The sequence below is a fragment of the Anser cygnoides genome, chromosome 1 (genome assembly GCF_040182565.1).
Source record: "Anser cygnoides isolate HZ-2024a breed goose chromosome 1, Taihu_goose_T2T_genome, whole genome shotgun sequence".
In the NCBI taxonomy this organism is placed as follows: domain Eukaryota; kingdom Metazoa; phylum Chordata; class Aves; order Anseriformes; family Anatidae; genus Anser; species Anser cygnoides.
Genome location: NC_089873.1, coordinates 37,788,753 through 37,816,525, shown reverse-complemented (window position 1 = coordinate 37,816,525; position 27,773 = coordinate 37,788,753). Strand labels below are relative to the sequence as shown.

General features: G+C 38.7%; 1 protein-coding gene across 18 annotated transcripts in view; it reads left to right on the top strand.

Moving 5' to 3' along the window:
* The window catches only part of GRIP1 (glutamate receptor interacting protein 1), a 325,530-nt gene that overhangs the window by 291,236 nt on the left and 6,521 nt on the right, over window positions 1–27,773 (top strand). For 5 of the 18 annotated variants that reach the window (XM_066992663.1, XM_066992655.1, XM_048065466.2 and 2 more), the window contains 11 exons: window positions 478–558; window positions 8,869–8,938; window positions 9,183–9,328; window positions 13,722–13,899; window positions 14,957–15,096; window positions 15,273–15,461; window positions 18,930–19,086; window positions 20,523–20,723; window positions 22,630–22,741; window positions 22,887–22,931; window positions 25,388–25,621. In XM_066992663.1, the coding sequence (XP_066848764.1) occupies window positions 478–558; window positions 8,869–8,938; window positions 9,183–9,328; window positions 13,722–13,899; window positions 14,957–15,096; window positions 15,273–15,461; window positions 18,930–19,086; window positions 20,523–20,723; window positions 22,630–22,741; window positions 22,887–22,931; window positions 25,388–25,621 (1,553 nt within the window). The remainder of the gene's footprint in view (window positions 1–477; window positions 559–8,868; window positions 8,939–9,182; window positions 9,329–13,721; window positions 13,900–14,956; window positions 15,097–15,272; window positions 15,462–18,929; window positions 19,087–20,522; window positions 20,724–22,629; window positions 22,742–22,886; window positions 22,932–25,387; window positions 25,622–27,773) is intronic. The other 13 variants (XM_066992675.1, XM_066992673.1, XM_048065462.2 and 10 more) reach the window with 3 other exon arrangements.

The window sequence follows — 27,773 nt, the reverse complement described above, 5'->3', positions numbered from 1 at the left end:
CCAGATGCCTCTTCATGAGTGCAGTTTTGATCTCATTTCTTCCCAGTAGATGTAAAATCATGACAGTTGCCTTAGCAAATAGTTAAAAATGTATTAGACCTACAGCAACAAAAGCCTGAAATTCTTAAGACTTGATCTCCTGTCCTTTTAATTAAAACTTATCTGCCAATGCTAACATTTTCATGTATGCTCACAAAAATTGCATACAAGCTAAAAACATGCAGTCTCAGCTGGCTGCTGGTCTGTGCAATCACCATAAATTCAGTTAAACCTTAAAAAAATTGAGTTACCGTGAAATTACCGATAGAGATATAAATCATACTTCGTATGTCCTACTTCCTTCATTTCAGCACCCGTGTTTCACCCCTGACTTGTGATGCTGATGTGATTTCATCAGCTTACATGTGTAGTTCCATGAACTAAGAGTTGCTGTGTCATATAAATTATCTAATATTTTAAATATACTTTTTTTTGTAGAATCTGTTATACCAAGCAGTGGAACATTTCATGTAAAACTACCAAAGAAGCATAATGTGGAACTTGGCATCACGATAAGCTGTAAGTGGAAGTGCTTATTTTTAAGACCATGGTGATGGGATAATCTGCAGATAGTAGGTCCTATAGCTGTAGGCTTATACTTATTTTGGTGTAAACTTTTTTTTTTCTATTTCTAGAATGGGGTGATTAGCAGTGCTCTTTCTCTGATGAAATATTATCCTGTGACAGATTTATATCCCCCCATAGCAGTTAAAGATGCCAGAAGTTTGCCAGGCCTAAAGCCTGACCTATTCCTTCATGCGTAACATATATTTAACTCTCATTAAAGCTAATTTAAACAAATGAACAAAAAGGTAATTAGAATTAAGCACATGTGAAACTACTTCCATAGCTAAGAAAGTTGCAAGCAAAGCTAGTCATTTGTCTGTCGCAGGCTCCTGAGCAGAACCCCACTGACCTCAAGGGTTCTCACAGTCATGGGAACCCACATACAACAGGTTGTGTTCTGCTTCAGGACACAGTTTGAAGATACATCCTTCAACCTGTAAAACTAGTGGGCAGTCCTAAATATGCAGGTCACATTGCAAAATCTTTTACTGGGGACTTCAGAGGTGGTTGAAGAAGATGACAAGGGTGTGCATTAGTGTAATTCTCAAAAAGAAAAAAGTGTTTGTTATTTGTTTGAAATCGAAATGTTACTTGTTTGGGGATCAGACAGTAAAAGCTCTGTTAGGACTGGATTTTGACCAGGTAAGGTTCAGCTTTTGGTGGGTGGAGGAACAATCCATATCCGAGTTAATGGGCTTGTATTTACTGTACGTAATGGCAGTGCCAAATCTGGCCTCACTGGAATTAATATTTTTTTATAGTACTGGTCTTTCTTAAGCTAATAGTCTGTCTTTGGAATTATTCATGTATCTTGGGGAAAGATTGTGCTTTGTCTTATATTCTCAAATCTTTTACCAGCACAATGGAAAAAAGTTAATCAAAAATACAGCAGGTAGCTCAGTGCTAAGAATTACATCTAAGGAACAAATGAAAGATGTTGCAGGCCTGTTTTCTTGTGTTACACACTTGAATTCATAATTGTTGGACTCCCTAAGATGTGATGCTTGAAGAAAAATCATAGGTCTGCATGTATTTATGCAAATGAAAATACTGAGGAAACAGAAAATGGGGAGAGAGGCTGTTTTACATAAATGTCATTCTTAAAATCAGTCATGGTTTATAGGATTACAGTAAAAATACTATCTTTCTAGTAATATGATTCGTATTGATTTTTGGAATTCAAGACATCTTGTACTTCTGTTTGACTGTAGGAACAGACTGAATGGAAAACTGATGTTCCAGGGATTTAGTATTATTCACTCTTCCAAATTTGGCATACCTTCCTTACTTGGAACTTAATTCCAAAAGTTTCTACTTCATAAAATTAGTGCTTTATATAACCAGAGGAACACCTGATTGGTCTTGGCTTTGTTATTCTGAGTGTACTGCAGTATCTTTAATATGTAAATTAAATTATCTGTGATATATAATAATCCCACTTGCTGGTAGTATTTAATGCATATGAAATTTGTCTAAGATTAGCTCTTTGTTTGATTGTAAAGCATTTATACTATTAACTGAAAAAATGTAAATTTCCTTGGTAAAAGCCTTGAATTGCTTCATTTCTCACTTGTTTTTCAGTACTTTCCTCTGTTCTAATTATCTCCTAAATGAGGCAATGTGATTTGCAAAATATAAATGTTTTCTATCCATTTTGTCCAATTTCTGTCATGGTATTTAAACATACTAGCATGTCATTTATTACTGATATTGTCAGGAAGCAATGTGATTTCTTTGAAAACCAAATGGAATAACTAAAGGAAACTCAATGGAGTTGCTGTGACCAGGCTTAAACGGGGATGCTGCAGGAGATCACATCTGGACTTGATCTGTTTAACTGCTAGATACCAGTTCATTCTCTCTTTTCAAGGCTGTGGAGTTAACAGTGAGTGAGAAAGTGCTGTCTCTATCAAAACATTTCAGAGAACACCTGTTTTGTTTTCCGTATCCCATGTGTAGTTTGGTGTTTGGTTGACAAAGTCAGGAAATGACCAAAATGGACAAGATAGGCACTTTTTGTCAGAAGAAAAATGTAGGCCTCTCCTCAGGTTGGCACCTGAATGTATGCTTAATTTTAAGTCCAGAAATTTTTCTAAGTTAGCTGTTAGGAGGCAGATGTCCTGGAAGAGGAATTTATTTTCTTTCTTCGTGTTATTTTCTTTGGTAATAAGCACCTAGCGTGCCAGTCAGGTATTAAAGGCATATCTGAGGTGGCACACAACACTCTAGACAGTCTTTGGGAAACATGAAAGGTGTTAGGGGAAGAGACTAAGTTTCTCTTAGTTTCTGATTTATTAAGAAAAAATCAAAACCAAAACAAATCAAAAAACCCTTTGATAGGAAAAAAATGTTATGAAGTAAGGCAGATGAAAGTTTCATGAACATCATTAACATTGTCAATATTAATCCAAGGCACTAAGTTTTAGGTAGTGAACATCACTTATGTCAGTATCAGTAAAATGGTCTTGCCCAATGCTGCCTTAACACATGTACTGCACTTTTATCCTCCTTTGGCCTTCCCTTATCCCTGTAATATATAAGATCAACTGTTCTTCCCATTAATAGCTACCTACAAGAAGAACTTATTGAATAATTTGAAAAGACAAGTGACTATGTATTTCATGCTTCAGCTACCATCATTTTCACTCTCTCTCACTTGGTTGGAGCAATTAGAATGTCTCAGTTTTTAAAATTAGGTCATCCAAATGAGGTATGACACAGCATGTTGTGTGTGTGCATGTATAGTTGTGTTTTTATAACAGAACCATTCCACAGAATAAGGCTAGCTTTCTAGTAGATCTAGTAGTGTTCAAATCTGTTTCAATTTACTTGCCAGTGATACTTATTTTAAACCATGTAATGGAATATGGATTTTTTTTTTTTTAGGATAAATTTTTGTGCTGCTAGCTACTTTTCTATAATATTTTTTAAATACATTTAATTATGTCCAAGAAAATTACTTAATAGTCCAGTCTGTTAATTCTAGTTAACAGCCCTTTTTTTTTTTCCTTTTCTTTCTTAAGTGAGATTCTTATATCCTTACTGGTAATGAACTGTAGCACCTTGCTTCATAAGTAATCCCTCTGAAGCTAATGGGACTACTCAAGGAATAAGAAGCTGCAAAGCTGGTAAAAATATCAGAATCTCACCCAAATTATCATTAGTTTTTCTAAGTCATTTTGACTAGAAACTATACTATATTCCATTTTATTGTATTTCAGCAGAAATAAACCTTGTAAATATCTATAGATATTTAGCATTGACTATGGCAATTGATTTCCAAAGCATGTTTCTGTTTATTTTGGGATTTCACCTAGCACGCTCAACTTCACTTTGCAGTGTTACAAGGAATCATTTTCAAGACGGGGCCTGAAGAACAAGCAGGTTTCTCAGCTGCTCAAAATGAACCACTACTCAAAGAACAAAAGAACTACTTCAATCTAATTTTAAAAAGCTGTTCCACCTATTTAATAGTCACTATTAAAAAAAAAAAGTCTTATTTAGGACACAAGGGAATTGTACAAAGCTGTACCAGGGTAGGTTCAGACTGAATAATAGGAAAGATTTCTTTAATGCAGTGGTGGTCAAACACTGCAGCAGGCTTCCTAGAGAGGTGGTTGATGCTCCATGCCTGTATGTTGTCAATAGATATTTGGACAATACCCTCAATAATATGCTTTAACTTTTGGTTAGCCTTGAAGGCAGCTGTACTTGATTATCTTTGTAGAGCCCTTCCAATCCTTCCAACTGAACTATCCTATCCTATCCTATCCTATCCTATCCTATCCTATCCTATCCTATCCTATCCTATCCTATCCTATCCTATCCTAAACTGTTATTGTGGGTAAGTAGGCTGGCTTTGTATAAAAATTGTTTTTCCATGCTATGAGCTTTTTCCTCTGCAGTTTTGTTCAGAGTTTGATCAAACTCCAAAACTTGAAGCCAGGCTGAGTCTAGTAAGTAGATTATTTCTGGGTGAGATATCCACACAAATTCTCTGTTTAAGCTGCAATGTTTTTTTTTCCTTTGAGTTAGCAGTAAAATAAGAAGGAAGGTTTGGTTTGGTTTGGTTTTGTTATGTGTGTGGGGTTTTGTTTTGTTTTTTTTTTTTACCTAATAGAACAGCTAATCTACAAATCTAACAATGTTTCACTAAGCTTGCTTTTAATAGGGACTAGAGGCAGGCAGGGAAAGTGTGTCTTTTACTAGTACAAGTAGGGTACAGGCTGGGAACTGAGACCTAGGATCATAGAGTCATTTATAGAGAGGGAGCTTGCTGAAGATCAAAGTTCCAGTTACAACACTAAATTTACCACTTTATGCACTCTTCGCCGTTTGCAGTTCATCGTACAGACTGTATAAGATCTCCACAGGAACTCAATAGTGGGTACACTAAGAACTGAACTGGGGGGAGAAAAGATTTGATCTTTGTTGGATGAGGAAAGAAACCAAGTGGATAGCCATAGCAGGGAGACAGGAAACAAGGAAAGAGACTGAGGTGTGATAATGGGTACGGGGTGTTGGGACTTTCACAAGAGGGCTGGACATGGGTGAGCCCACGAGGTGAGGAGGAAGAAGCAGGTGCGACAAGGAGCTGTTATGGTGGGGGAAAAATAACATCAGGGCAGCATGTGTATGAAGCCACAATGGAGATTGCAAGGAAAGAGAGAACTGTGGGAAAAGTATCTGACATGGACTAGGAGCACGAGGGACTGGAGCCCTTCCCAAGACTAGACCTCAGGATTCCTAATTTACAGCATTTTCTAGTAGCAGCAAATTTCTCATCTCCCTCCCCGCCCCTTCCCCATGCGATTCTGTCACCTGGATCTGCGTTGTAAATCTCAAGTTTTTATGCCTGCTTGTGGTCTTTGCAAGTGTAGGTTTGATAATGTTTGATATTGCTTGTAATTGTTTTTTTTAAATCAAAAATCAATCTGAAATGAAACAAAAATGGACTTTTAAGGCCATACAGTGTCACTTCAAACATCTTGTATTAATTCATGAGGATATCTTTTTTAATTAAATGGTCAAATATTGCTTTCTCCCTGGGATTCTTCCTTCTCTGCTGTCTGGGGAGAAATAACAGTGCTGTGTAGTGAAAGGGATGAAGGCTGCATAATGAATGAAGTGGAAGATTGCAGAAAGCAAAAAGAGGCGATATGGTCAAGATAGTTTAATGCTACCCCGGAGAAATGAGTTTTTTCCTTTCCCTGTGATAAAGTTGTGTTGAGATGCTAGTCATTTCTCAGGGAAAAAGAAAGAGAGAGAGAGAGGGAAAAAAAAAAAAAAAAGACATTTAAAGACATTTTCCACAGGTGTCTGCTTGATTTTCTGGAGAAAAGTTGAGATCCTGGGGTCGCACTTGCGAAAATGTTGAGCATTTACAGCTGTTGCTGAAAATGCCAGTAGTTGTGCTTTGGACATAGAAGCTGTTGTATACTACAAACTGTTGTGAGAAATTAGGGCATGGGTATCTCAAATTGCTCACTGAAAATTGTCGTATTTTGACCGAAAAGATTCTGTGTTTTCTTTCCTCATCTGTAAACTGAGGATCATAGTACTCAGTCTTTTTGTGGGGGATGGAGTCTGTTTGCCAGTGTTTGGGAAGCAGTCAGGCTGTGACATGCAGTACAAAAGTTCAGGAAGGAATCAATGATTTCATCTCTGCAACAGAACTTAAATAGTTTGTAGTAAGTATGTCATGAGCATTGAACAACTAGAATAAAACATAGAACAAAAAAGTGTGGTGTAGCTGCTTATTAAGAGCTTGTCAGTATAGGAGTATTCATTTCACACTGAGCTGCATTTGCTGCCTGCAAAAAGACTTTAATCCAACAGGCAATTAATAGCACGGGGTAACTGACAAAATGCTGCTGGTTCACACTTGTTCAGTTTGAAAGTGTGGTAGTTACATGTGCAATATCTTACTCCTTGCTTCCATGTGTATGCTGTGGATTCACATTTTGAGTTTTGTCTCTGCGCTTTTTTGATTTGTATTCTCTTCTTTTTTTTGGAATAATGAAGGACTGTTTGGTTTAGTACTGATACTTTTTGTGAAAGCAGTTTAATAAAAACGGTATCAATACCCAAATTTTAAAGTGCAGGCATTGTAAATGCGTATGACCTCAGGGATTTGTGAGTCAACCCAAAAGGTCAAAACATAGCATCTAAGGAAAAAAAAAGATTTCACCAAAGTGATAATTTAAAAATTTTAACAAGTCACCAAATGGTGAAATAAACCCAAAGTATTCAAGTAAATCACGGAACTGTCATATAAAATACATTTGACCCACGGTGTGAAAGTATGAGGAACAAGCAATGAAATTTATGCGTCTGGCAAAAAGTTAATTTCTGTTCTCAGATTGGAACATATACACTTCTGGAAAGCCTGCTGGTTTAGGCAAGTTTCTAAAAGTTCTTGAGAGTCTTCATACTTATGTAGTCTATACTTTCAACACACTACATTTGAAATATGGCTGCTCAGCAGAATTTACACAGTTCCTGTGGACATTCAAAAGCTTTCTTGGCCAGGGCAACCGAGGTTAACAAGGTCTGTTAGAATATTGTGTTGGGAATGTCATTATTAATACATCTTAGGGTTGCCGTAGAAGAAGATCTCATTTGCCACCAGAGAAGAAGCATGAGTTGCTGTGGTGAAAGATGTGACGATTTTGTAGGTGATCCTCCACTAATACTAGTAGCTTTTTTGGTGATTGTCAGTTAGGTGTTGGAGCCTAATGGAGAAGTACCTTCTGGGTGTGAATGCAGAGGCCTCAGCTGGCACAAGTCAGAAATGGCTTAGGGCAGTTGAAGAGCTTTAGATGTGTGAAACCATTAGTACTTTTAGGAGAAGTGACAGCCTTATACCACACAGCAGTGTTTTAATATCAGCACGCTCTTCTATAATGACAGTACCAAGAGTCAGTCTGTGTTCCCCACGTGGACTTTGACAGCAGACAGCAGGCGACACACCATCCCCGAAAAACACCTTTTGTCATCCTCAAGTTCTGAGCCCACTGCTTGCCTTATTGGATCTTCATTGTGGTCGTCTTCTAACAGCAAGTGCATGAATTCTCCAAAGCAATGCAGTCAATGAAGCTTTGCCAAGAAGCAATCCTCTGGAAGCAGTCACAGTTGTCTTCTCCCTCTGGGGTAGTTAACTGCTTCCTATACAACCAAAAGTCAAGTAAAATTGCTAAGCTAAGCAGCGCTGTGAATGGCTTGCAGAACTTGCCAAGGGAAACTTGTCACAAACTTTTGCACAAGTTGTTAAAAAATTGCAATGACTGTCATTGTAGAGCAGAGCATCCTCTTTATCATGATGGACAAAGAGCAAATAGAAAGTTATATCAAATAGAAAATATATATCTCTCAGAAGAGATGGGTTAGGAGAGCATGGAGAGGTCTGTTGGGGGTTTTACTGATTTGAACATTGCTGGAATTGCTGTGGTTCTACCCCCAGCCCAAAGTGGGGAAAGGTCCACAATGCATAAAGCCCAGCAGCAGTGTAGAGGAGCAAGGTTACTCATCAGAAGGTCCATATGTTTACTTCAGAGCAATCTGTGAGTCACAGTGAAGCAAGCATCCATATGATGCAAGCTACATCAGTGCAAAGGTGATAACTGTGCATCAGTCCAGTGGTACACGTGGCAGTCCTTCACAGCATTTGATTTGTCAGGAAGGAGATAGCTCCTTTCTCATCCAGTTAGCACCATCTTCGTACCTCCGCCCGTAAGCACTGAATGAGACAGTAGTGGGTGTTACGGATGTGGTATAGCCCTCTCTAGAAATTTTGCCAGAACTGCTCTGTTGGTTGGGGATCTAATAAAACATGATTTATGAATGACAGAAATATTCTGGAAAAAGGTCAGCGTCAGTAGTTGTGCTGAAAGGTTCTGCTAACAGAAGTCTTCCCTTGTGTGTTGTAGCTACACAGCATTTTAAGATGAATCACTGTAGCTGTACCATGATGTCTTTGCCTGATTGAGTCCTGGCCTAACCCAAAATTCAGACATCTCAGGTTAAATTCATTTTACAGTGGTCACCTTAATTCTGGCATTTTCTAATTTTTGAGAAGTAGTATTTGCAGTCTTAGTAATATGCTGCTACTGTTTGTTTGTATTCATGTATGGATAGTGTAGGGGAAGGAGACAAATATAACGTAGGTAAATAGCATGTATGAAATACTGATTTGTGGCTAGAATCAGCCTATGTGCACATACAGAAATTGAAACAGATGCTTGTATCTATTCTTTATTACAGCTCCATCCAGTAGAAAACCGGGGGACCCTCTGGTTATTTCTGATATCAAGAAAGGAAGTGTTGCTCACAGGTAAGACATTCAAGCTCCCAGTAAAAATCTGTTTCCACTGTATGGCCAGCTAGACTCAAGTTAAACAGGAGAAGCTTGTAAGAGACTTCTACTTTTATTTAGAGCACAGTAGTTACGTGCAAAATGTATAAATTAATAACTGTTAAATAAATCCATCTTATTTGTATATTAATGATTATACAGTGTGAAATACTTTGCTTTAATGTTGCTAGCATTTCATGTAAGCTTGTTTGCTTGTTCACAGAACTGGGACACTGGAACTGGGTGACAAGTTGCTTGCAATAGATAACATTCGACTTGACAATTGCTCGATGGAAGACGCTGTTCAGATCCTTCAGCACTGTGAGGACCTTGTAAAGTTAAAGATCCGCAAAGATGAAGATAATTCCGGTATTAGCAATGAGGAGCCTATTGCAATTCTTGTGTATTTTCTTTTTTTTTTTAGAACACAGGTTTATTTTTTCACATTTAAATTTTAGTGAAATGGTTTTGCTAAACATTGATGATTTTTGCTAATGCTAATCAAAAAGCATCAAAGTAGAAACAAAAAAATAATCAATACATTTTTGAATTATCTCAGTGGCATGTTACCTGCAGGAGCTGTGCTGTAAAAGGAGGTCTTCAGTTTTCTGGAGAGGCAATTTCCCTTCAGGTGTAAACATACAAGGTTGATCTTTCTCTTATCAGCATATTGAAATTTTCTCTGATTTTAAGATTGGAATCATGGATAGCAAAGCACTATGGATACATAGTTCTACAGCAGAATGGGGCAGTGCATGCTTTATCCATAAACACATAAGCTTGACTTTAGTATGATTGTTCACCTGCTTAAAGGTAAGTAGTACTTTACTGGCTGTGCTGGATGGCTAATGCAGGAGCCATGTACAGTCAGCCCAGCAGAGTTGCCATCATTTTGCACATTTGCATCTATTAATATTCCTGTATCTTCCCAATTACAGATTCCATAAAAGCAAAATTTCTACCTGGAGATAATGAAATGAGTTCTGCTGTGCACTTTAGTGGCAAAGGATATCAGACAATTTTAACTACCATTACTGTTGGGATTTATATTATGGCATCACATAAAGGCACATACTGTAGATTCATTTGTCTTAAGCTCTGTACAATCCCACAACAAAAAGTACTCTTATTTCAATTCAAGTGTAACTGTTGAAGTGATGTTTAGAATCACACTAGAATGCTCTTTTCCTTTAACAGCTTTTGAAAGCAAACAGTATTTTCTCAGTATGATCAGTACAAAGCAAAGGCAGATTAGTTTAGCAACATGTGCAAATTGGCTTTCAGAAGTTAATTTTGATCCATCAAAGAGAAGGGCTGCTGCTTGGCAGAATATTGTGGTTAGGCCCCTGCAGGTGGTGAGGTGGTGTTTGCTAGGCATGGTTTGTACATCTTGGAGAGCGGCTGGCCTCACTGACTGTACATCCAGAGGGACACCTGCCTGATGTTTGCTTTGGAAATATGAGCAAAGCAGTTACCTTATGAAGAGCAAACTGCAAATACAGTTGGTGGAAGTTTAACAGGAGAAACGCCTGTAGAAGGAAGTTTGAGTTTCCTCCTGCACGTGAGGATGTCCATCTTTTAAATATTCATGGTATCTATGATCGCTCCTTTACTTTCTTCCCATCATTTGGAAGACTGCATCTCGTTAATAGCCCTGCAGAGAAATTGCCCACAGCCCGTAGAAGAGAGGAATGAGTTACAGCCATGTAGAAGTAAGAACTTCTCCCACACTTCCAAACACTTGTGGGTTTGTCCTGCCCCCCACCCCTCCCATGGCCTTAATGTCTTTCCCAGACAGCTTCTGTTTTCACAGAAGGTGGTATACATTTTCTGTCACCATCACCAAGATGTGGATTTCAGTGTCCATCCATGTAAAATAATATCTTTGCTCTCTTAGGTGTAGCACACTGTGGTAGCTGGTACAGATTTTAGTCTGACTGAGATTCTTACTTCATGGTTTTCTTTTGCATATTCAAGTTGGTTATTTTACAGTTGCATTATCTGCATCAAGATTCCTACACAACTACAGTGTCTTACATAGACATGATTGGTGTAGCTGAACATATTTGAATGTAGACGGACAGCTCAGAGACCTGCTGAGCAAAATTCTCAATACAAATGGTTCTTATAACAGTCGAGTAAGTGTCAAAGTGTAATTTAAAACATCTATAGCAGATTTTCAGGTACTTTGAAATCTAAAATGAATCAGTGTCCCCTGAAATACTACAGAAAAAATGTTAAAAAAAAAAAAATGGCAAAGGTGTAGCAAAAAGTGTACTTCAATTAAAATCAATTTTAATTAATTTCCACTGGTTAATTTAATTTATTTATGAAAGCCTGGTTTTCTCACAAAGAGAGTAAATGTGTTTCTTAAACTCAACAGAAAAAATTGTTAATAAATTCCCTAATAAAACAAAAGCCTGATGCTAGTAGATTAGTGAGGGTAGAGCACTCCAAAACAATTTCTAAATCACAGAATGAGATTAAGATTTTCGTATTTGTTGACAACCCATGGCATGCTTTCTTGATGAGGGCAAAGCAGGGAGCAGGGTTTTCTTCTTGCCTAGGTTCTCATTCCCCCTTTATCTATCAAACTCTTTCTTCTGGTATTCATTTCAGTGTCTTCATAGCTTCTAGCTCTTCTTCTGTCTTCTGTTTTTTGTTTTTCTGCTCTCTCTCTACTCCTTCCTTCACCAGATGATTTTACGTAGCTCAAAGCTGTGTCCCTCACAGCCAACCATGCATGTGAAGTCAGCAGCAAGGTAAAACATTACATGCTCCCCTAAACCGTGCTCTTTTTTGCACTTTGTTTTCATCAGTCCCGTGTTGCTCTAAAGAGCAAGAGACTAGCGGATGGAACAGAAGCACTGCAGCACAGAAGCAATGTAACAACATTTCCTTAAATGTGATTTCAAAGAATTATCCACATGCATCACTACAATAAAAGAAAGAAGGGTAATCTCGAAAAAAAAAATGAGACCCTAAAAATTTATAATTTGATTACATTTCCTTCTGAGATGGAAGTATGTTTTCAGAAGAAGTTTGTTTTCAGCAATTTTTCTCTCTTTTTTTTTTTTTCCTGCCAACTTCCAATTCTGTGGATTTTATCTCCTGTTTAGCCTAATGGCAGCTACCCTTTTTTGAATATCAGAGTTCTTTGCTTTCATGGCAAAACTGGTCTTCATTGTGTATTCAGGCCACATACAGGCCGTATTCTTGAATAGCTTGCATTTATGTTGTCTGGAAAGAACAGAAGAAAGTAATGTAGCAATTTGACATTTGTTGCATTTTACCATTAATTTTCTTAACTAGGGCTATCCAGAAGAAAGACATAATGGGCCAGTCTCCTTTCCAGTCATTCGCGAAGATCTATAAACTTCCAACTCTCACGTGGCAGGACTGCTGCATAATTAATATCTTCTTATTCACTTACCATTGATAACAGAGAAACATTAGCATTGCGTCAACCCTTAGCAAATACTGGCTGTTGTATTTTCAATTAGCTTGATGCAATACTTTTCACCCTTCTGCTGAAGTCTCACCACATGTCGTTGCCACACCCGTGTAAACATTATGAACGTTAGGTCTCGGGGGATTTGAGGGCCAAAACTCTGTTGATAATGTCCCAGGTAGGAATAAAAAGCCAACAATAGCCGTGAAAATCCCAATATTTTTTGCCGAATAAATACTGCTAATTCTTTTCTCCTTTGAATATTGTGTGTACGGTTTCCTTTATGTCAATAGCAAGTGGGAAATTGGTGGGAGGAAACTAGACCTACATTTTCTTCAAACTGGGAAAAGACAAAATAACTTCAAAGATATTAGTGTTTCTCCAGCTCTGCTGACATACCACATTCAGTGTTAGAAGAAAACAACTCTGTGAACCTTTGCTAGTGATGCAGGTTTTTTTCTCCTCTTAAATTTTCCTACCTACAGGAACAAAAATGGGAGCATTTGAATTTTCTGACTTGTCTCAGGTTAGTTTTGGTCACAGTTACAGAATGTGCATCCTAGACATTTTCCACACTCACTAAGCCGTTAAAAATGTCATTGCCCACAGATCTAGGAAAAGTTGCCAGCCAGGTCAAACATCCTGGCTGAATACCAGTAGCATAAGATGGGCAAGGGAGCATTTGTGATGGTTCTTTGTTGAGATTAAAATTTCAAAATAATACAGATTTTATGTAAATAATGAAAAAAAAATCTAATGGAGTTATTGTTCAACTTAGGTGGTAATTCAGGAGCTATCTTTGATTCCATTCTGAAAGCTTAAAATTTCTCTGTTAAAAATATGGGATATATTTCAGGTTCTCTTACTAAGACAACTGCTCATCTTATGATGACTTGACCTTTCTGCAATTTTTAAAGGAAATTTCTTTTTAGAATTTTTAATTTCTCTTTGGTTTTAAATACCCTCCATTCAGTTCAAGGAACAGAAGAGTCTTGGTAGTTATACAATATTAGTAACATGTTTCTTCTCTAATAAAAAAGACTGAAGTCACATTTTAATAGGAAAGAAGATACTAAGATTTTAAACAGAGTAAAATTCAGTCCTACTAGAATGGGGGCAATTGTTTTATTGACTTCAATGTAATCAGGTTCTGGCAATAAAAAATAAATTGCTCAAGAGATATTTTTTTTCTAAATAATCCAGCAGAATATGATTTAGAGGTGTATCTGAAATATAATCCTTTGAAAATGTTGTTTGATTACCAGTCACTGGACTGAATGTGTTATTTTTTTTCATTCCCTCTTTCATAAGAAACCAATTGCATCCCCTTGGCATTTATTACAGATGAACAGGAGAGCTCTGGAGCAATTATTTATACTGTTGAGCTCAAGCGCTATGGTGGGCCTCTTGGAATTACAATCTCTGGTACTGAAGAGCCCTTTGATCCCATAATTATTTCCAGCCTTACAAAAGGAGGATTAGCCGAAAGGTAAATTGGAAAGCAAATTATTTTTAAGCATTCTTTTTGTCAAAGTAAAGATTTATTTTGTTGACCTAAACATGCTAATTTTCATGGTTTAGCTGTTTATTTTTTTTAATTCTTTAGATCTGAGTTTATAATCTTTTTGGTGGCATTTTGAGATGATTACAAAGTTCATGAGCATGAGGAATATCGTAATAGATGTTCTTGCACATACTATACAAGTCAGAGAATGAATTGTGGTCCTTATTGTAAATATGATTGAAAAAACTGGGTAGTCACAGGAACATTTCAGCAGCCTTTTAAAAGTGGTAGCCTTGTATAGTAGAATAGGTAAGGGAAGCTCTTAATGTGTCTAACTTTGTCTGAAAATATTCTGCTCATAGTCCACACACGCTGCATCTGTATGTGCACTTACATACACCATAGCTACCATTACCCGAGGAGTAGAAATGCTCCTCTTGGTAAGTGATGGATAGAGAATAATGAAAAGGCTAATGTTTTCTGTCACCTGTCATTTTTAAAAGGTAGAGTTGTCATAACTAGTCCCTTTGTTGGTAGTTTCAGAGCAAACCTACAGAACACAAAACATGATAACTGTACTCAGCCAGAACAAATTGTGCATTTACACAAAGAGAATTTATTTTCTTCTTATGCTACAATCCATCCTGAAAACCACATTGGTGAAATAGCTGGCTACTTGCTCCCACTGCCATTATCTGTTCTGTTGTGAGACTTCTAGAAACATTACATTAATTTCAGGATTTATCGAGCTGTCTGAGAGTACTCTTAAACAGGTGGGCTGCCATGAATATCATCCATAGGTTATTAACTACTGCAGTAACACAGAAATCCATCTCTCCACGCCTCAGCTCTGCTATTGTCACTACAACAAAGGTGGCTTGCTTTAAGCGTTTCTAACAATAGGATTACTGTATAACACAGCTATGAAAGCAGAATGGGAGAAAGAGAGATGAGACTTTCATGCCTCCAAATATGCAGACAAATTATCTTTGTTGCTTTTTGTGCTGCTCTTCTAATGTTTTACTTCTCTCTCTTACTGTAGAACTGGAGCAATTCACATAGGAGACAGAATCCTAGCAATAAATAGTAGCAGCCTGAAAGGAAAACCTTTGAGTGAAGCCATTCATTTATTACAGATGGCAGGAGAAACTGTCACTCTGAAAATCAAGAAGCAGACAGATGGTGAGTATGGCCAAAGTAGCACCAGTGGTCTTTAATGAGTGTGTTTTTACAGATTAACGAGCATTTAGGCCATCCGTGGAAAAATGTCATGTCATTAGTAAAAAGCATACTCTTGGAACTGCACTAAAGCAATGACCACCTCCCACCCCCACCCCTTTTCTTATAATCCTATTCAGCTACCAGTCCCAAGAAATTTTCTGTCCCTGTGGGTCACATAAATGAACTGAGCGATGCTGAAGATGAAACCTCTACCGCACAGAAATCTGGCAAACTCTCAGACATCTATTCTACTACAGTCCCAAGTGTTGACAGCGCAGTAGAGTCGTGGGATGGCTCTGGTATTGATACCAGCTTTGGAAGTCAAGGTACTATCAAAAATGAAGTCAACATTTGAAATAGAAACTGTTGACTTCATGGCTGAATTTCCTTTGCCTTAAAGAGAATCTTATTTGTACCAAGTTTAAATCTTGTACTTTGTAATGTGCTGGTGTCTCATTATGACCACACACCTTGCCAGACAGCGTGATTTCTTATGCTTGGCTGGCCTCAGATTCATTCTTTTATGACAATGCGGTGTGTTATGAAGCAATTTATCAATACGTTAACAGGCTTTTGTTAGCTTTTCTGACATCTGAATGGCCAAGTCCATAGATCATTCACAACCAAATGAGTTTATCTTTCAAATATAGATCAATGCAAGGCACAGAACACTCTGAAGGTGTTCATGAATTTGGTTCCCATGTGCAGTAATTTTTAATGGACAACAGATTTATTATAAACTGCTGAAGGGGGAACATTAGGCATTACTTACGATTTGTAAATCTTTTTCTTCTTCCTCATTCCTGCAGCATGAACACCTAACTTTCAGCCCTCAAAAGCAATCATTCTCTTTAAAGACATGGTTTTCATTAATACTAAATTTTATGCTTCTTTTTGACTACTGTTTTGATAGGATTTTCAGATGATTCCATTTTAATTTGTAGAAGATTAGACAGATTTATTCAGGCAGTGAGGAACTCAGTCATCTTTTAATAATCTAGGTAACAAGTAAAACAACTTCCACACAGCATCTTTTGTTTAACTGACTTTAGAATGATTATTTCCGTAGTAATAATGGTGTGCCCACTACCTTGCAGATATTTGAGCAGATAGATCCTTACCTCAAATAATTTTTTCTCACTTGCTCTGGTTTCATGCATTCTTGCAACTCTTATTTGTCTGTTTTTCTGTGGCTTTCCGGAAGCATGGGTGGTAGCATGTTGTCCATGGCTGGTGGACAGCTGAGTTGTGTGAGCGCTGCCCAGCAGACTACCCATCTAGACTGAAGTTCTGTGCTGGTTATTTTCATTGCTATTCTTCAGTGTGCCTGCTCAGTGATAACACTGGTGCTTTTTTTTGTAAAGCAAAATGTTTCCTTTGAAACCTGCTGAGCTATGTGAGATCAAGAAGTAGCTGATGTCACTGCTAATGGCCATTTTTTCTTTTTTTTTTTTTTAATTTTTAAATATTTCTTAGACTTACTGCATATATTTTGTCATTGACTTTCCTTTCAATGGGATAGACTTAATACATTTCATTATAACTCCTGTTTTCAGCATTTTACTTACTGTTACATAAACATTTTATTTAGTACTCAATTTAATGAGTTAAACTCCTCCTGTGTAATTTGTATTTCACTGGAGTTAAGAGTTGGGATGAATTTGCCTCCTTTTCTGTTTTTAACGGTCTTAGTCAGCTTATCAAAATAAATAAATCAGGTTAGATTTTCTTCTGATTTTTCTAAGCCCTAGGGAAAAACACTTCTGAAAAAGTGCCAAAATGATGGCTTTCGTTTTCTGTCCGATTTAATGATTTCTGGAGCAAATTATTCAACTGTGGAAAAGACAGGCCCAGAGTCCTCTGCTAAATCCTGATCATTGAGACTTCATGCCAAAAACTAAACCAATATCTCAAACCATATTATTTTTTTCTGGCTCCCCTATGAAAATCAGCCCAGTCTCGGCTGGGTACATAGCACTTCTCTTGAACAGCCTGAGTGTAATCAGAGTTGTGCCTTATCCCTTGGTGTGGTACTAATGTGACCTACATTTCTACTAAAGTTCATTCTGTCTTGACCTGTCAAGCTGAGTTTGGCTTCTCTCCAAACCTTTATTGGCATAAGCACAGACTAAGCAAATTGAGGATTTTGGAGAATGTTTCTGGAGCACCAGATAATGCTTTATCCTGTTAGTTACTTGTTTAATGCTGGTGAGCCATCCTTTCTCTCCTTGAATTAACACCCTGGTTTGTACCTTTGTCTAATGCATCTGCCTTAGTAATCTGGAGCCTTCCCCACAAAACAGTCAAATTTTCACAACCAAAACCCTTCCTACAATTTGGGAGTATGATAAAGTTTGCCAGTTAGCTGGAGAAAAGCACGCAACTCTGTAGTTGCATGGGATTTGAGGGAGACAAGTCTAGAGTGATTTATGGAAGTGAATTGCCCTCTTTAGAGAGGTGACAGCAGTGGCATTTGTTAGTCATCAACAAAACTGATTTCCTAATCCACTATGCACATCAGAAAAGACGAAAAGAGGAATATGTCAAGATGAGATATATATACAGCAGCTCTACCTTACTGGAGTTTGCATACCAGATCAGCACGAAGTTGTGGCAAGTAAATCTGTGTGTTCTTCCTGATACATCACTTACAAGCCAGAGTCTTGTCGGGTTACTACTTGGAATCCAAATTACAGTTAATTCGGTAAAGCTATTGAGCTAATACCAATGTTGCTTTTATGATATAAGCACACAGGAAAAAAAAAATGTGCAGATGTCAAAGCCACCTGATGCCACTTGCACGGTCTTGAAACATTTGGAAATAGCTGATAGAGAAATCTCTGTCTGTAAGATGAGCTTTCCACAGGTGTCTGTTGGTCCTAGGCATGTGTGCCCCTTGTGAGACTTCAGAGCCCTGGTGAAATGGAATAGCTCAGCTAAGAGCAAGCCCCCCCTGCACAAAGGGGCATGGTGCAGAGATTTCACGTGTGGGCCTTTACATACGGCAGCACAACCATGCAGAGCAGAGCCGGGCTATGACAGCAGTCCTGCACCTGTATTAATGAGTCCTCGACTCTGTGGTGCCAAGACAGGCACCCTCCTTCCTCTTGTGGCATTTAATCCAGGTAAAGGTCACTCGGGAGCCTCTGCACCACGCCAACTTTTGCATCTAGGTAGCCATGATGCATATTAGCAGGGGCATAATTGACTCTAATATGTCATTAACTTTTAATTACATTGCTTACATTAGAAAAGTACTAAGAGGCAGAAAAATCTGTCTTGTCTTATCATCTGAAAATTCAGGTTTGTTTGTTTCTTTTAATGCATCCTTGAGAACTTTTTAATAGGTCTGAAGCATTTTTTCCTTAATAATTAGGTTTATTTTTGGATAATTTACACGACTATGTTAACACATGGCTAACATTCATAACACTAATGAGTTATTCACTAGTCTGAATAATTCAATGTATGAAGTCAAATTGGAAATTGGTAAACTTGTGAAAAAGTCCAGCACAAAGCATAAGAAGTAGCTGAGACACAAACAGTAGGAAATCTGTGTTGGATATGTTTAGGATTTTACTTTTGACTGACTTTCACAGAAGAAGCTCTAGAGCACTGATAATTTGGGGCATAATTTAGGTCATTTATTCTTCTAAATATCTGAATACGAGAAGTAAGGTGAGGAGAGGAAGCAATTATAAGTCCACATTCAATGTCTAGAAAACCTAGCTTCAAAGATGTACTTTTTGTCATTAAAACATACAGTAGCATAAGTATATAATTCATCTTTTTAGGACCCAGCTATCAGGCTTCAGGATACAACTTCAATGCCTATGAATGGAGGAGTCCTAAACAGAGGGGCAGCTTGTCCCCTCCAAGTAGACCACGAAACCACCCATTCCATGACCCAGTACTGAGTGATGAGGAATGGGACCGACCTACAGCAAGCAGGTAAGTTCTTGTGCAAGTTTCTGTTTTCTTACCTGCAGCTGCAGCTGTGCCTCAAAAATGGACACATCATCTAGAATGAAATTATGTTTTTCTAAGTCAGCTGTAGCAGCTCTTCCTTCACATATAAGATATAGTATTTATACTTTATGAAACTTACTAGAGTAGATGAATGACATTTGTCAAAGATTATGATGCCAAAAACAAGGCAAAAACATTTGAGTTACTTTAAAAATAAAGAAACAAAGTAGGGTGTTCCCTTGGGTAAGCTTCAAAAATTAACTGCTCTGTTTTCCACTTCACAAAAATAACCCTACAAAAGGAAGTGGACAAAGACAACCAGCATGTTAATCTTGTCTTCCATGAAAATTCTTCATTTTGGTTTTGGCAAAGAAGCAGGCATTACAGCCTTCTTCCAGAAATGCTTTAGAGCTCTGCAGTGGTTCAGTGGGAGAACAAAGTGAGCGTAGTAGAAATATCTTGTCCAAAGCCATGCATGGACATGCATATTTTCTGCCATGCATTCCTCTTCTGAGAAGTAAATCCCCTCTTCAGTGAATTCCTCTACAGGCAAAAGAATTTTCTGAGGGAAAAATACTTGGTTGACATTGCTTGGAGGTAGCTAAAGATCCAAAAAAAGGGAAGTCTCTCATTCTCTGTTCTAACGATGATCCAGCAGTGGAACCACTAGAGAGACCTGGGTGATAATTCCTGCCCAGTAACAGTGCTTCCTCAGACAAGGGCAGACAGATATTACAGAAAGATTTCAGTGCTCTTTGTACCTGTTGTCAAGACTTGCAGACGTGCACGTCTTTAGTTAGAAATACAGTTTCTTGTCGTAGCAACACAACGAGCCTGAAATCTCAGTCTGTGACAAATTCAAGTTTAGTACTACAGAAAACCTTTCTTGGATAACCCTACTGGATAAGGGTCCAGTCTGTCAACTTTAAATTTGTGAATCAAGGCAGGGCTTAGATGGCAATGCGGCTTTTCAGAAGCTGAATGCTAAATCCTCTGGTAGAGCAGATTGCCCAGTGGCATTTTGTCTGGAGACAAGTCTGTCAAGATGATAGCTGAAATCTGGGCAAGTGTAAACACTCACCCTTTATCCAGCTCCTTTGGTCCCTACTGGCCGGAAGCATATCAGAAGTTTTCATAGGCTGTTAGTGGGCAACATTTAATAAAGGAAGTGAAGGTAGTTTTCTTCATGCTTCCCATTCTTAACAAGTTACTGTCCTTAATCTGAGAGCAGTAATTTTATCCACAGCACTTGATGGTGCTCCTATACCAAGTAGTGGAGAATGTGGGAAGGGTGCATCTGTTTTTCCAGCCTGTTAGGGGGGTCTCCAGAAAAACAGCTCTTCTCTGCCCCTAGCTAGGCACTCTGTCTTCTTCTCTAACACTAAAAAGTAATTTTTTCTTACCTTTATTTTGTGTAGCACAGCTTCCAAGAATATGTGGCAACAGAAAGAGACTGAGACATTGGGAGAGAATCAAGAAAACCATTTAAAGCAAACTTCTGTAGAAAGGTCAGGGGGAGAGAGCATCAGGAGCGTGAAGAAGGAGGGCAAGCTGTGGAAAGGTGCCTCTGGTGGGCAAAGGAAAGGTGGGGGACAGCTGGAAGAGTGGAATACTTCCAGGTAGGAAAACAAAGAGTGCACAGGAGCAAGATCCAACTGGGCTGGGGAAGGGAGAGAGGGAAGAAAGTAAAAACAGTTAAAAGGAGAAAAAGGAGAAAAAATGGGTGAAAGCAGAAGGCACATCACTAACATGCCACTGAGTGACAATGACATTTCAGTTGGAAAGTGAATGAAACCGGAGCATAAACTGCTCTGTAGCCTTGTTTCTATCTACCACTGAAAGGCAGGACAAGTCAGTTACAGTTCCTGCTCCAGGGAAAATGATTTGCACTTCAAAACGTTACCTACAGGAGTGAGTGTGCCAGATCCTAGAATACCCTATCACCTCCTGATGGAGGAAAAAAAAAAGGGGGGGGGGGGGCGGTGGGGGGGGGACACTCGGTCTCTTGCATGTCAATAAGAACCAAATCACAGGCACCTGTGGTTTCATATCTGTCCCACTACCTCTCCTTCAGCATTTTTGTGTATCTAAATTCCTGATGGCTCTTTGAATGAGCATCCATTTGAGAACCAAATATATTTGTTACAGCTCAAACAATATTTCACATGACATAAAATCAATCTCTCGGGTTTTGTTTCAAGGAAAACAAATTAGATGAGAAATGATTTGGAAGCTCTTTTTTTTTTTCTGATGCAGCAGCTCAGCTACAAATCAGTTTATTAATGTGGCTATAATGGAGATGAAAAAGTTGAGCATTTCACACACCAAGAGACAAGACTTAGGGAAAAATCAAAAGAGGAGGTGAGGGGACCCAAAAGAGGAATTGTTCCAGCCAAAAGGAGGTCCAGACTTACAGGTGTCATCTTTTCAGATTTCACAGGAGTCAGAGAAGGAATGGAGATCCTGTTCTAGACAGCCCAGCCTTTGCTGCCACAGACATAAAATCCTGTTCATTAACTCAAGCTCCATTTTATATTACAATATTAGTATCCAATATAAAGAAGGTATCGGATTGGATTAATTAGTCTATGTTCAATGTTAGCAGTTGAAAAAACTACTTAGGTTGATTGAAAGAGCTAATTTCAGAAGTTAAGGATCTTTCCAAAACAATGTTTTAAATACTTTCTTATCTTGCCTGGGAGGAATTGCATCTGTGCTCCGAGTAGGTATTCTCACCATTTCTGTATCTATTGCAATATCTCAGAAGAGGCACTGACGCTAGATGGAGAATCATTGCAATAAGAGATCCAAACGGCTGGCCATTGTCTGCCTGACTGATCGTAGCTGTAAGAAAGCATCTCTGAGGCAGAGTATCATGGGAGAAGTGTTCAAGTTGTTGTCGGTTGTGCTGGGCAATTCCTCTGTTTAAAAGCTATTATGTTAACAGTGCTACATTCGTGCTGTTCTCAGTAATATGCAGTTTGTCAAGCAAGGCCTCAGATGCTTCCATGACAGTGTTTGCTCTGTCTATGTTAAGCACCACTAGCTGCAGTCCATGGGCAGCTGCAACAGCTTGCTGCCACCAAAAGGGCAAATTTTTGTTCTTTCCCTCCCTCATCCTTCCCCTGTGCCTGTCACATAAGTTTGTACATAAAATGACTAGGAGTGGTTTCTATTGTGGCAGTCAGGTGGGGTAAACTGATAATGATAAATGGAGCTTACACTGAATCAGGTGAAAACACCACCACCCCTCTTTTGCAAAATGCTGTTTGCCAAATTGGGGCTCTTTTCATGTTCCCTGAAAGAAGTCTGTGAGGTTGAAAGCGACTGCCAGGCTATGAGAAGACTTGTCATGTCCAGGCTCTTCATGTCCACGACCTCCCCACTCTCCTGCCTACCTACCGTAACCTCCTGTCATTCAAGTTGCAATCTATGGCAAGGCACATGTGTAAAATATATTTTCAAGAGGAAAAAAATAAAAATAAAAATAAACCACCTTTTTTTAACCTCTCATTGTAAATCTAGCTTCGCAGGTACCCATGATAACACCGAGGCTGACCAGGAGGAAAACTTCTGGTCTCAGGCTCTGGAGGATTTAGAGACCTGTGGCCAGTCAGGAATTCTGAGGGAACTAGAGGTAGAACAATCTTAACCTTTCTTTCCGATTATAGAGAAATATAATGGTTTTGGTTTGGTTTACATTCATTTTATTTTCTCCTTTTTTTCTTTTAATTTGCACTAATCACACCAATTCATTTAAAAGCTTTAACCCCTCTCCACAGGACAAGGCTGACAGGCGTCTGTGTTTGAGAAACATGACTCTCTTGGTACCTACCCTTTACGTTTATATTTTTTGCTTGTGCAGCTGCCTCCCCCGCCCCTAACCAGAGCTATTTTTCTTTTGTACGATGCAACTGAAATTCTATAAGACATGTTCACCCCAGAGCTTTTGACTTGTAGCTTCTGCTGTGCATACCACTGATGCTGTCTACACAGGCAGCAAATGGCGCAGAACTTCCTAAGTGGGCACATCCTTCCTGCAGCAATGCATCCCATTCTCTGACGGCCGCTTTATGCAGCTTTTCTTAGCATGTTTTAGGTTGTCTTTTAAACTGAAACTTAATTTGATTAAGATGAACATAAAAGAAAATCGTCTTCTCAAAATGTTCTGCTATAATCTTACCACGCTGAAAAAAAATCCTGCTAACGTGAGAAGTGTTTGTTATACAGTAAATTCTTCATGATGCAACAAATTTCACTCTGAAATTTATTGCAAATCTAACCGTGCTTCATGTTAGATTGTATGTAGAGTGGGGTTGGGGAAGAGGCAGAGTAACTTTGAGTCTTTATTTTTGTAATCACCTTTTCTCTAAGTTCTCTTATCGGAACAATTAAGATTATACTGCCACTTAAAGCCGTGGGATGAAAGGACCTAAAATATTTTCTTTTATGTTCTTTTAAATTCCTGGAGCTGCGAAACTGGCAGAATCTCATTTTCATTTTTATGTTATATGAAGTCCTGTAGCAGCCAGGAGGAATGTGAATGGCATAACTGGGTGAAAGTTTTTCAGTTCAGATTAATTTATTTCCTTCAGATTTATGGCTTCTGTATTGCATGTATGGGTAGCAAAATGTGATTCTCATGTATTTGTTATTGCAAACCAGAGAAAAGCAGGAGAAAATGTTATATGGGTTTAATTCCGTAGTTAGATATGGTTTGGTACCACAGGCTTCTCATGCAGTTTTCAATATTCAGAGCACAATAAAAGGATATGGAAGTAGGTAATTCAGAAGTGGAAATGGATCATTCAGGATGACCAGAATTCAGTTACTTCAAAAGGCTGAGTGTTCCTCAGCCTTTTACAAACGTGAAATTCAGAACTGCAGGTGCTGTATCATTTAGAGCATCATCTTCTTGCACAACCCACAGATCTGAAAAGAAAGCAAGACCAATTCAGTGCGACAGGATGCTGAGAATGGCGATGCCTCTGTTTTATGAAGTACCATCTCGTAGTCAAGGACTGCTCCTCATTTTTCATTTCAAGGTCTTCAGCCAAAGAGCAAAGAAAACTGTTGTTTGCCAAGTCCTCCAGCTGCTTTTGCTCCATCAGGGAGTAATATCCGTCATTTCTGAGCACAGGAGAGACTATTAAAGCTACAATAGATTACCTTGTAGTGAAAGTAGTGCTGGAGCTGGGAGAAAGACGGGTGACAGACATGGTCGCCAGAGTCAGAAGCAAACATTTCTTTGCCTGTTTTTCCCCTATTTTTCCCCACTTCATTTTCACTTCTCATTTTCAAGCAGGCTGCCTGCATCCTGTCCCAGTCAGAGTTCAGCTTATGGCTGTTTAATTTCCCTTTTCACTTGTCCGTCAGTGCCAGGGAGAATAAACAGGAAATTCAGTGTACCCCATGCTGTCAGCAGCAGCAGGCTGCACCGCTGTGTGGTGGCAGTGCCAAAGCACCTCCACCTCCTGTTCCCTGGAGCAGAAATTCTTTCACAACGGAGCAGCCTCCTTGCTGTGCATGAGTACTTTTCCTATCAGTCCATTCCACCCAGTGGATGAGATGACTCCTGTTGTCTTCTTTCGAGATTTCACATTCTGCGTCCTCTTTCATCTAACATAACAGGCTAGCTTTTACTGAGGCTAAACCCAGCAGTGAGACGGGGGTTGTATCTCTGAGGTAACAGTGCTAGCTAAGGTAGTTACTCTTGCAATACGCACGTCATGTAAAAGGTCTTTCTGAGCAACGAGCTTACCTGTGCTGAGTTTCCCCCACCCAGGCACTGTCCCTGCCAGTGCTGTGTCTAGAACTGCCTTCACATTCTGCTGACTTTTTTTTTCCACCTTGCACACCCACTCTGTCTTGTAAACACCCTCCTATAGATCCAAGTCCAACAAATGTAATTACGCCACAGCTTAAATATCATTTTATTTACATGTCATATATTTTTAAAGTAAACAGTTATACTACACACTCTTCAGTCCTGCCTGCCAGGAGACTAGCTTAGCAGCATAGCCATTCCAGTGCTCAGTATTTTAGTTGGAAATGCCATCTGAAAACTTTTGCCCATAGGGTTTTGTTACTGTTGTTGTGTTTTGTCGTGGTCCTGTATTTTATAGTGACTTGCAAGCAGATTGAACATCTGTCTTCTTGCCTTTTGCTGTGCCCTGAGTGATTGTGTTTTAACAAAGAATAGAGTTTTTCTTACTGCTATGAATTAACCACTTTCTTAACCCACGTTCTGTGTGAAAAATTAACCTGTTCATTAATGCTCTAGGCCACAATTATGTCAGGAAGTACAATGAGTCTGAATCATGAAAACCCACAACCTCGTAGCCAGCTGGGAAGACAAGCCAGCTTCCAGGAAAGAAGCACTGTAAGGCCACATTACAGTCAAACTACCCGTAGCAACACACTGCCATCAGATGTGGGGAGAAAGTCCATGGTTATGAGAAAATTTAAGCAAGAAATGAAAGAAATCATGTCACCAACTCCTGTGGAGTTACACAAGGTCTGTAATTTTTCTTCTGACAGTTTTGAAATAATATATTCAGCATAGGGAATCTAATTATGTATGGCAATACAGTAAGCACTTTTTATAATGGCTCCACAGATGTAATTCTGGGGCCATGCATATTAGTTCCTACGAAAACATTAATGATATATCCTTATGGGGAAAACAAACAAATAAGATGCATCCTTGTCTACTATTTACATTTACAACAAATCCTCAAAAGGGACTGCTCTTTTGCAAGGAGGATCCACTGGTAATTTGAATTGACAATACCAATAACTCATCTCTGCAAAATGTGTTCATTAAAAAAAAAAAAAAAAAAAAAAAAAAGTTTAATTTCTAGAAAATACGTTTCTTTAGAAAATTACTCAGGGAGGTTTGGGGCTCCCATTGGTCCTTCTTCAAATTAACACTCATTTCGAATCAAGTACATGATACTCAATGTATACAATATAGAATGTATTTCAAATTAGCTGTTGTTTCACTTCTCTTCATAATTCCTTTGCTCTAAAAAGGATTTTAAAATTTCAGCCTATGCAACTTTTCACTGCTCAAGACTGTTGAAATCACACGGTGATATTAAGGTGGCTCTACACCCCAAGGAAGTAATGGATAAATTATCTTTAAATATGCACAGTAAATGCCATGCACCATAACAGCAACCAGATCCCAAAACTGTGGGGAATGTTATAATGCTGTTCTCCTTGATGGGAATGAGCATCCCATCTCCTGCACCATCTTGCTCTTGAAGGTCTGAGTTTTTCCCAGAGAGGAGACAGAAGCATGGAGAAAATTCTTTAAAAGGTCACGTTGTCACTCTCAAGAGGGTTGGTTTGCTTTCTAGTCCCTGCACGTTTCATAGAATCATAGACTGGTTTGGGTTGGAAGGGACCTCAAAGCCCACCCAGTTCCAGCCCCCTGCCATGGGCAGGGACACCTCCCACCAGACCAGGTTGCCCAAAGCCCCATCCAGCCTGGCCTTGAGCACCTCCAGGGATGGGGCATCCACAGCTTCTGAGTTTAGTTCACAGTTCATCCAGTTTAGCTTAGTAAGATAGTGTCTCAGTGAGTATGTGCTAAACGGATTTTTATAGAAGGTATTGGAGAGTGGATCTTGCGTTTGGACAATGAATAAATTGTCGATGTAAGTAGTCAATAGGGCGTGTTGTGATAGTTTTAAGCTATTTGTATTTCCAGCTTGATATGAAGTGATTAATGGGGTTGGTTACTGTGCTCAGTTTTCCGGAGTGGAAAGTAAATGTGAGATAGAAGATGAAACTACACCGGCAGGCATTCAATGGTGCACTCACATTCAGCAAAGATACTTCTATGGATTATAAAACCAGCCTTTCATGATTGATGAAACGAATCTTTTCCTGGAGAGGAGGAGTCAGATTGCTACTAATGAGTTAGCGCTGTGTTATAGCTGCTAGCTCTTCAGTACTGGTCAGTAAAAAGTACCCTGTCCTAGAGATTTATTTATTTTTTACTATTTTTTGTTGTAGTTGTTGTTGTAAAGATTGCTGTGACCTTCCATTTGAGTAATTTTTGTGTTTTGTTGAGACAATGTACCTGCTTTTCCATGGTCTGCTGAAGTGATGTTGAGTTCGCTTATACTGTTTGTTCTGTCATCAAGTCATTTCCTTTCTAAGAATCTAAATTTGAACCTGCACTATATTTTTCAATCTTTTCAGTCATTTAAGAAAAATGGAAACCAGTGACTGGATCTTATGGGCCAGTTCACTAACATATGCTTATACCCCTATGATGATACATGCAGGTTAACCCAGACATCATGGGCTGGTTTTATATTTATGCTTATCTTAGTTAAGTTCTTACGGGTTAGTTTTCTTACTGGTTCTTGTGTAGCAATGTGCATTTTACTTTCTCTTCCCTCCTTAATTTTTGACAGAGACCTCTAGTTTAACATGAATAAGCTGCTCAGTTTCTCTTTCTTAAGGAAAGTTTGTCCAGTCAGAGTTTTCCAAAACAGCTGCAGTGCCTCAGGAATGACTGGGAATTCACTGTCAAAGAAATTCCTCAATTTAAGTATTTTTTGTAACAAGTCTTGCTGGCTAATGTGCTCTGCCCTCTTGCAGGCAAATGTCTCAATCATTTGGGCCACTGACAGGGCAACCAATGAAATAAT